Source organism: Rattus norvegicus, chromosome 17, assembly GCF_021556685.1.
Source record: "Rattus norvegicus strain SHRSP/BbbUtx chromosome 17, alternate assembly SHRSP_T2T, whole genome shotgun sequence".
NCBI lineage: Eukaryota > Metazoa > Chordata > Mammalia > Rodentia > Muridae > Rattus > Rattus norvegicus.
The window spans coordinates 32,219,065-32,229,907 of NC_141550.1; the positions used below are offsets into that span (position 1 = coordinate 32,219,065).

General features: G+C 36.2%; 1 protein-coding gene across 3 annotated transcripts in view; it reads left to right on the forward strand.

Moving 5' to 3' along the window:
- The window catches only part of Gmds (GDP-mannose 4, 6-dehydratase), a 526,562-nt gene that overhangs the window by 218,949 nt on the left and 296,770 nt on the right, over window positions 1-10,843 (forward strand). For all 3 annotated transcript variants that reach the window (XM_087590059.1, NM_001039606.1, XM_087590060.1), the window contains 2 exons: window positions 605-797; window positions 1,632-1,736. In XM_087590059.1, the coding sequence (XP_087446185.1) occupies window positions 605-797; window positions 1,632-1,736 (298 nt within the window). The remainder of the gene's footprint in view (window positions 1-604; window positions 798-1,631; window positions 1,737-10,843) is intronic.

Sequence of the window (10,843 nt, forward strand, 5' to 3'; positions counted from 1 at the left end):
CTGTTCCCTTTTAAAAAACAATCTTGAAAACTGGAATTTGTTGTATTGCATCTCAGCAACCTCACAGAAATCAGTTTATATACACATTAGCATTTTGTTACATTCACTGTGCCATTTAATACACTTACATTCTTTATAGATACTATACTGTGCCCCCTTTTAAAAGAAGAACTGTCCTTCCAAAAGGTAACTGTGGTATAAAGTACATGTTCTTACAGTACATGTCTTTAGTCCACAGACATCTTTGGGGCTCATTTAAACCGTGTATTTTTCTAGACCTCCAAAATTGTGGCTCAAACTGAATTTTTAATGAGTACCTTCTAAAGAACAGAGCATTGCCCCATCATCCACAGCTTCTCAGGGATGCCCTAGAAACAGGAGAAATGCTGGGTGTTAAAAGTCGTCAAAGGGCTGAATGGATATTGATGTAGTCTTTGGCTATTCCACATTAGAAGTAGATGATATCCAGATTGGAAGTTCTGTGAGGTACCTGCTGTTTTCTTACCAGCATAAAGCCACAGGTTGTGAAACTGCTGTGCTTATCATCTTGCTAGCCTCTCTCACCGATGGCCTTTAACACCACTCATCTCTGCCCTCTTCCCAGATCTCCTTTGACTTAGCTGAATACACCGCAGACGTTGATGGAGTTGGCACCTTGCGGCTTCTGGATGCAATTAAAACTTGCGGCCTTATAAATTCTGTGAAGTTCTACCAGGCCTCGACAAGTGAACTTTATGGAAAAGTTCAGGAAATACCCCAGAAAGAGACCACACCTTTCTATCCGAGGTCACCCTATGGTAAGGACACATGTGTCCAGCTGCATATAATGTTCTCTGCAGGTGTGGGGGTGTTTCTGCTTTCGTTCTGCACATGTATCGTATCTGAAGCCGTTTGAGTGTGAGATTACCTGAGATAGAAAAGGTGAGAGAATGGTTGGGAAGCAGAACTTATGCATTATTACCGCTGCCTCCAGATAAAATTACCACATCATTCACCGACCCCTGTTCCTGCATCCTTTCTCCATCCATCACTTTACGTGGAAATTTAGCCCAAATATGACTCTATTCCTAAGCTGTTTAGAGATTGTGCTGAAGCAATGAGCTGATATATTTGGATTTTTTTTCTTTTTGTAATTTTCCTCATGAAAATTTTTCTGAGCTCAAACCTAGCAGGACAAAAGACATAAATTACCATATTTATAAAGAAAATGTTTATTACAAAAAGTACATAAGAACATTTTAAAACACTTTGAATATTAAGATACAAAATATTTTCTTTCTCATTATCTGTGTGTGTGTGTGTGTGTCTGTCTGTCTGTCTGTGTCTGTGTCTGTGTGTGTGTGCGCCCATGCGAGAGAGACAGAGAGAGGGAGAGGGAGAAAGAAAGAGAGGACAGAAAGGTGAACTTGATATAGCATAGTTGAATAAGTGAGATGGTAAAAGAATTAATTATGAATGTTACAAAACAGGAAATTGTATTTCTTAATGTGCATGATTAATTAGCACACAGCATTTTGTGCCTTGTGATTCATATTTCAGTGCATTATTTTAGTCAGTTATTATTGTTTAATATGAATGAAAAGTATATTCGATTAGAGTAAACTTTGTCTTTGAAAAAATTATTCCATCAGGAGCCGCCAAGCTCTATGCCTATTGGATTGTGGTGAATTTCCGTGAAGCTTATAATCTCTTTGCAGTGAATGGCATTCTCTTCAATCACGAGAGCCCCAGAAGAGGTGAGTAAATACATTGCTTCATTTTTTTTTATTTTAGCAACAGAAAAGGTTGTATGTGTGTTCTGCTACTGCTCTATAGATTGAAAAATTTTACATCAATTTCTAGTATAAATGACATGGGGAGTGAAGAAATAGGAGTCTAGCCTTATAAGATTTGTAAGAAATTTTAAAAATGCATTGTGAAAACTGGACTGTTTGTCAAGTTTCCTAGTTTTATTAGTTTTCAACTCAAGTATTAGGAAGTTTCTGTGTGAATACAAAGAATGAAGGATAAATTACTGGTGGGCTCTCCAGTCATTACTGTTTACCTAGACTCATGCAATGGAAAGCCGGTATCTTCTCCCTACATTCCCTTAGAGAGACAGCAGAAACTGTTTCTAGAATGTATTATAAAATCAGTTTGAAGTCAGTTCTTAAGCATTATTGGGTGTGGTTTTGTTTGTTTTCCAGAAAACTTCATTTTCTTGCATGGGCTAAATTGTCATTGAGACTATTAGCGGTATCATCTCTCCTTTTCAACATTAAATTTTTTTCACAGTTATTATTACTTTTATTTATTTACAGTCCAGTTTTACCTCCTTTCTGTCTGCCCTCCCAGAGTTCTATATCCCATTTCTCCTCCCCTGTCTTCAAGAGCATGTCCCCACCCACCCCACTCCACCCCAGCCAGGCCTCTCCATCCCTGGGGTCTCAAGACTCTCGTTAGGCACATCTCCTCTCACTTCATCCAGACCAGGCAGTCCTCTGCTGTGTATGTGCTGGGGCCTCGTACCGGCTACTGTGTGCTGCCTGGTTGCTGTCTCAGTGTCTGAGATCCCAGGGGTCCAGTTCAACATTAAGTTTTAAGTAAGAAATGTATTCTTCCACTATTCCTTCTGATTTAGTGAACTATGGGAAATGTTAACCAAGCCAAGTGGGTTATGCTGAGAGTGGATCTTACAATATCACTCATTAAAGTAAAAATTATCTGTGTAATCTAAATCAAAGGCATTTTATTAAATTTCATGGCCATTTATTCTTAGTGTGAGAATAAGTAAGAAGCCCAATATTATAACTTGTATCTTACCCAACTAATAATACTTATAACTATTTCAGTGAAAATTTATGTGACTATATACTCATCTAATTAAACCAACAAGTTGCAGAGAAAGATTAAAGTGACTGATTTATAAAGGTGTCTTTAGCATCACATGCTTTTGTAATTGCTTAAGTTAATAATTCCCATGAAGGTTGTTAAGGCAAGGACGCCAACCTATCTTCTCTGATCTCTCTCTCTCTCTCTCTCTCTCTCTCTCTCTCCTACCCATTTCTCTCTGTCCACCCCCTCCTTTAATTAGTTTTGTGGTTCTAGGTATCGTTGATAAGGAGAAGTGACAAGAAAGAAGGGTTTTCTTTTTCCCTTCTTGTAGCATCTGGTGTGTGTGGTGGGGTGAGTGCCGGGGCATTAGGAATCTGCTCAGTAATGATAATCCTGTCTCTCTCCTCACAAACACACTTGTATATATTGTTGGGGTTTTGGGTTTGTTTTCTCTTTGACCTGACCCATTTCTCCTACCCTCATAAAAAAGGTAAAAGTTAATTTTTGTTAGCCAACTTAGAAGAGGAAAAACCATTCTTAGGTTGTACAATGAAAAAATAGTTTAAATATAATGTCCCTGCCAGTCCTTTATTTGTACCTGTAAATGAATCCTTTTTTATTAATATTATTTTCTGAATTTTAAAAGGTAATGTTTATAAACTTCAAGGAAAATTTTTAAATGATATGAGAGAAAAAGTTCTTTCCCTCATTCATATTAAGTTTCCCATCACAGTGTCACTATTATCAAGCCCAGAAATGCCTTCCATGCCTTCAGACCCACAAAGGCAGTCATCCCATACGTGATTCTGCAAATTGGGTGTTCGTTAAATATTTGTAAGAAATGACCTTGAACCATCAAGGTTAATCTTAAGCAAGATAGCTTAATCTCCATATGCCATAGTGGAAGGGGAAAACTACCTCCAAAACATTGTTTTCTATATCTGTAGTGTGCTTACACATATGAATACATATATACAGATACAGTTACAGATATAGATACAGACACACACACACACACACACACACACACACACAGGTATACACTCAGACACACTGACTAAAATTAAAATTACCAGATAGGTTGTCTAATTGAGATTAGTAAATGAAATAAAAATCTTCACTTGGGATTTAAGCCATTTTATTGTTTCATTATATATACAGAATTCAGGGATATTCTAATTTTAAACTTCATTTAATACTAGCTTTGATAAATGTCTAAAATCTAATATACACAGCATTTTAAAACTTGAAAACTAAAGTAAAAATATGAAATATGAAAGTAATTTTTAAAGATTAAGCATTGTTTTCTGAGGAAACATTTGTGTCAGACTGAGAGTCTAAGAGGAGGACTATATACTGTTTCTGTGTCTCTAGCATCTGAACATATGCCATTGTGCTAATAGGCATTCAGTAAATATTTCTTTAAAGAAAGAATGAGTATCCCCTATTTCAATAAAAGTTTAGGATGTCAGAATTAGAAAACAGTAAAAATTTATAGGGGAGTTTTTAATGAATATTGTTTTATTGGAGATATATATATATTATATATATATATATAATTAAAACTAACCAACTGTTTGTAGTACTGATTCACTCTGATTGATATAGCTTAATGAGCATTATACACATTTTAAACTTTTAATATGTGTAAGTAAGGCTTAGGGTGGCACTGAGAGTGATGTCATCTCAGTGCTGCACCTATTCCCACAGAACAAGCACATTTACCAGATGGCACTCTGGAGACATCAGTCTAATGCAAGGCACAACAACAAACATAGTTAATAGAGCTCAGACTGATGTATCCTGGGGAGAAATAAGTCTTTCTGCCACTGAAAAACGCTGTCAGTCTTTTGATTCCATAAATATTTAATATTTTATGGTAATTTATGACTAGAAAATATGTGGGAAAACTTTTTTCATGTAAAAGTTTTCTAGACTAGACTTTGGTAAATTGTTTTGCAAAAAGGACCAATTTGAATTCTCTCACTCAGGTGGGTGTATGTTTGTTTGTGGTTTGTGTGTGTGTTTGTGTGTGTGTGTATGTGTGTGTGTGTTTATGTGGGTGTGGATGCGTAAATAAAGTTTTATTGGAATACAACTATGCTTATTTGTTTACATTTGTTTATGGCTGTTTTTGCTCTCTAAAGTCCTATATCCTGAAAACCCTAAATATTTACAATGGAGACCTTTAAGGAATATCTAATGGACATCCAAAAAACTTGCAGTGGGTCTTTCCCAAGTAGCAAAGTGGTCTAGGAAATAGTATATCAGAGTCAATAATGTGGAGTAGCCCTACTGTGCTGGAGAGGCAATTTTTGTTGGTAACACTGAGTTCTCTCCTGCTGTATAAAGAGGTCTTGTGCATGAAAGAATAGTTCATCATCATTAGTGTAAGACACCAAGTGTGTAGCTGACCAAAGACTTGCTCACAGTAGCACTCAACTCCTAAGTTCTCACTGTCCCATTCTGATGTCACTGTATATGTTTACTTCATTCCAGGTGGACTGTTCTTTTTCATGGACTTTATTCAAAAATACATTTGTGTTATAAGAACTTTATATATTTGTATACAAAACACAAAGATATGAAAGTTAAAATATGTAAAATAAAAATATATAAAATAGCATAAATATATAATACATGAAATACTTTATAATTTATATATATTGTATCAATAAAATAATATATATGGAATTGCTGTTGATTGTATAAGATAAGTAGTTGGAAAGAATTGCTAAGAAACAAACCGAGTGATCCAGCAGCTCTTTCCATTAGGAGAAAGTATGTTTATGTTGTTCATGTAAAATGTGGGCACTTTAGCAGCACCTACTACAAGCTAGTGAGAAATGGGTGAGATGTTAGCACTGTAAGGACATAGGCATGAAAATGTATTAGCATGTTCTGTGTTATTATTACTACTTGTTATATACTTATATAAATGTTAATGGGATTTTTATTAATAAGTATCCAATTTTTAAAATATATCTACTATTTCAATTTAATAAATAAAATATTTAGTCTTTATTGCACGAATGAGTTATACAAATGTGCTCATGTATTTGAAAAACTTTACCTTCTCACATATTGACATCATGTATCTGGCTGCTTCTTGCAGTAGAAATAAGCATCTACATATCTTATATTTATATAATACAGTATACTCTCTGTCATGGGTGTGGCTGGCATGATATCCTTTCTTCTGGATATGCAGACTTGTTCATTAGAAGAAAATATTTTGTTTATTATCCAAGCTATTTAATTTCTATAAAAAATCGATACATACATTTTTGCCTTCATTTTTAGGTTTCTTTGAAAAACTAGAGTTAGTAATACTGTGATGTCATGAGGTTATTAATGATATTGATTAAAGCATGAGAAAAATATGAAAAGTTTTTGTTTCATTAAAGTATCTCATAAATAACTTTCTACAGATACACTCTTTACCAATAGTTGACTTCACCCTCCAACTCCTACCTGGTCTCATTTTACCATATGTCCCGAAGTGATCTCAAATACAAGATCTTACGCTTCAGCCTTCCAAGTGCTAGAATTACATGTGTTTGACACCATAGCTACAAGATTATTCATATTTGAGATTATTCAGTAAATTTGAAATTATAAAAATTCTATTTGTAAATCTATTAATAATATTATTTTTAATTTTATTGTTCATTACATTAGAAGGTAAAATAAAACTGTCGCCTATGTCATATAGTCACTATATCTTAATTAATACATCTGCAGAATACTTTGCATAACATAACTATAGATTTGCTGATTTATGAATATTATGAACAGAAATTTATTCCAAATAAAATAAAATGTATTTATATTAACAATTAGGGAGGAACCAAAATCAGATATATCCTAGGTCCAAGTTCAAAAGGTTAAAAAAATTAAGTGATTAAGTTAAACTGCATTTCCTGACTCTGGTGATTATGCCATCATAATTAAAGGGTGAAATTAATGGGATATTGAATGCTCTTGGTTTTTGTTTTCAACGTGAATTAGAGGCTTGGATTTCCTGCAGCTAAGGAGTGGCCGAGTCTTCAGTAAGACTGGCCAGGGTCCAATCTGGAAAGAGCATGGTTAGGCCAGGAGTATGACTAGTGAACACTTCCCACTGCCCATTATGGCTAGACTAGACTCCCTCTGGTCTGAAGACACCCGCTCTGTAAGATGTGAGAAGGATGTTTTAGTCTAGCTGTCTAATGAGAATGTGCTTCTCATGCTGACTCTCCTCAGTCTTTTGCCCATAGGAAAGACTGGGCACTGTCAGTTCTAGAGTAGACAGAAGACTGGGGAGGTGAAGTTTGAGTAAGTGTACCTACCTCCTTGGCTGTTAGTTAAATCAGTGGCGAGTAGCACACAGTGACTGACTTCATCCCCAGACTTCCCTGGACTGAGTAAGAATCAAGTTCCATGTAGATCGCATGCTTTTTCTTCTCTCTTTCCCCTCTTTTCTTTAAATGCTTAAGAGTAGAGCAATCAGAGTTAGGGGTGTACCCCAAAGGCACAGCACTTGTCGAGCTGGTGTATATGAGGTCATGGCTTCTTGTTTTACCAAAACCAAGAATAGGACACTTACTCAGCTAGGTAAAATGTTGTCTCTGCTCGGGAAGTTTCTGGCTTTTCATTGCCCTTCCAGGTCTGTTAGACTATAAAGGATGACATGTGTGACATAATTCCTTAGCTGATTGAAGTCTTTAAAGATGGTATCAGTTGTATCTTCCCTAGAATTCCTTGTGTTTCCTAGAATTTCCCTAAACTGCTCGAGCCTAGGGAATGTCACCTGTACTCATCTTACTATGTGCTTCCTCACTTAGCTTTCCCGAGCTAAGGAATCATGGTTTCCTTCATCATATTTGCCGGCAAGTGCTATAATAGCGGAAGCACTGTGCCCACTAGTTGACTAAGAATAACTAACGTGGTGGTTCAACCCTCAGAAGGTTCTTTTGCAGACATTTTGGTCACTTTGTTAACATGTATTTATATGGGCAGAAAGAACTAGGAAACAGCCAGCTCTCCAAAAATACTCTATGAACGAAATTTACAGATCATTCAACCTATTTTTTCAGTAATTAAAGAAGTAATGTTATTAATCTAACAAATATCAACTAAGGTTAAAAGTTATTCTAGGGGAGGGAAACCATGTGATCATGTATGGAATCTTTGTTAGAATTTTTTAAATCTGTGTGAATATTTGTGTGCATGCTTGCAGTAGTATTTGTGTGGGAGAGATGTGTGCCTGGCACATTTGTGGAAGTCGTACAAAGAACAGCTGTAATTGTTGGTTCTCAAGCACTTCCCACCTTTTGTTTCAAATTTGAGTATCAATAAGCTATCGATAAACCAATAAAACTAATAAAATAAATTAAGAATCATGAGGCAGTGTCCAGTTTATAAAGTACTTAGGATAATTAACAGTTTGAGACTACCCACAAATGGATGGTGTGCTGCCACTGTTTGGATTTTGAGCCATTTTTAGATGATATAACACATTCCTCTAAATATGGGCTTCATAAGAAATCATATATATCTGTCTAAACACTGTATTCACCTCAGTGACATTGTGAAGTTCATGAACTCGTGGTCTTCAGTGGAAGTCTTGAGAATTTGTTTAGTTGCCAAATATCTGTTTTGTAAAATTTCTTATCATAAATTAATCTTGAGGATTTTTAAGCTGACATTCTATCCTATACAAAATTAATTGCATAAGTTATAATAAATCTCAAGATTTTTCCTCTTTGTTTTTCCTAATGTATATTAGTCACTTTTTGCTTTAAAGGTCAGATTTAATGGAGGTAGGAAAGTAGAGATTGGGAGAGTGGCTTTGTTGTCCAGGGAACATATGGCAGTGTTTGAAGATATTGGTTGTCACAACTGCCTGATACTTGCTAGATAGATAGATGCTGGAGACTCTGCTGAACACCTTCTAGTATATAAGAGAGTCCCTCAGAAGGACCACCCAACAAAATAGTAGTGGTCTTGAACACCAAAAACCCGTGTCCTACAGCTTCGCTTAGAAAGTCTTCTTGGAGGAACACCTATCCCATCTATGAACTGCTGGAGCTGGTTGAAAGGGCTGGTCCTGCGGATCCAAAGCTGCAGGATCTCCATGACACATGCCCACAACAGGATACCTGAGAGGAATCCCAGTGGGGATCTAGTTTTGATAGTACAACAGAAGCCAGAGAGACACGGGACCAGACCAATGACTCACTGCCATGAACATCTGCAAGTGAAGCTCTATGGGCAAAAGGGTATCTACTATGTGACACATTGCAGCTTCCACAGCAAGATTTTTGTTGTTTTCTTTTGGGGAGGGAGGTCTCAAGGACAGAGGGCAAATATATAGGGATAGGAAGATGAGTGTGATTGGGGCTCAGGATGTGAAATCAATTAAACTGTCATTTATATGCTTATAACAGTAGATATTGGAGCTGGACAGGGTGATGCATGCCTTTAGTTACAGCACTCAGGAGGCAGAGGTCTTGAGTTCAAGGTCCACTTGATCTATATATTGAGTTCTAAACCAGGCAGGGACACATAGCAAGAACCTGTCTCAAAATACAAAAACCAACCAACCAAACAAAAAATAGTTTTTTATAAAAGTTGCTTTCACTATGTAAAAATATTTTATGGCACATCAGCAAGTATGCAACATTCCTGTTTCTCTAGTTTCTTATGATACTATTCTTATCATGTGTCATTGAATCATGACAAACCTAGATCATGGAAGCAGTTAGCAGAGTTGTAATTTCAGGACTTTTTCCTCACAAAATTGAGCTCTCACTTTAGCCATCTTCTGATCCATAATACCCCTCTTATTGTCAATTGTTATCTTCAACAAGAAAAAAGAACCTCTCTGCTTTTATTCTTAAACACATTTAAAAAGGTTTCAAATAATCTTTTCCTTACAGTAATAAAGTGTAAGAAGTTTCCTATGAGTTTTCCTTCAAAATTTTTAGAATTCATAGCTAATTTTGTGCTTTAGGATATAATACAATGTATAATGTTAGTTAGCACTCTTTCTCCCTGTATGTATAACGTGTGAATAGAATACTCCACAGAATTATGATTTGCAGATTAAGCTCATACTGGTAAAGTAATACCAAGAAACAAGAAAACCAGTGTCACCAGCTGCATATTTTATTTGTATTTTTATCAAAGGTGCTTTGTGATTTCTTAAGAAGAGTGTCAGAACCTTAACTTACTAGTGGGGGAAGGGACAACAATTGCTACTTGTGAAATCAGGGGATGAAGTAATCGCTTACTGAAGTTCCATGGGGCCATAATAGATTTTAACAACCATTTGCCTGTTCACAAGTGGTTAATTGTTGGCTACTAATCTTGTCTTTCTGGTTGGAGTACAAAGTGATATCATCTCATTTGCCATTGTGTGTGTAGACTATGATAGTCCACAAATGACATGCACCTTTGGGGATTATAGTGCTGTCTGGCCCATCTTATTCTCTGTGGATAGATGAAGTATAATTGCTCAGCCATGCAAGGCTTCTGAAGTGATCCAAATGATCCTTGTTTTACTGGAAGTGGTTATTACCATCAAACAAAATATTCCCTCCCACTAAGTAAGATGATACATGTGTGATTGTCTAATGAATCAAAGGTGTTTTTCTCCATAATGTTTCATAATTTTTATGTAACATTTATGTTTGAAACCAAACTGTTAACTGATGTCACAACTCCTTGCAGCATAATCAGGCAGTGTGCTCAGCGAGGGTAGCTACTTGAAAGTTCCATGTCTCTGGGAAGTTACTCATTCAGACCTCGGTCCCTTCATTTGCACATGCACAGGATGACCATGCCTGACAGGGACATTTGAGGTTCATCTGCCTTATCAGTTAACTGGGAAGGAGAACATATGAGAAAGCTTAACACCAGTCCTCCTAGGCCTCAGCATTCTTTGCTTGTCTTCATCTTCTCTTCTCTTTTCTACTATGTTCAACAATGACTTGGAGAGTATTACATTCCTGCTCTGCGTTCACAGTAAAGCCCTGTTGGACTC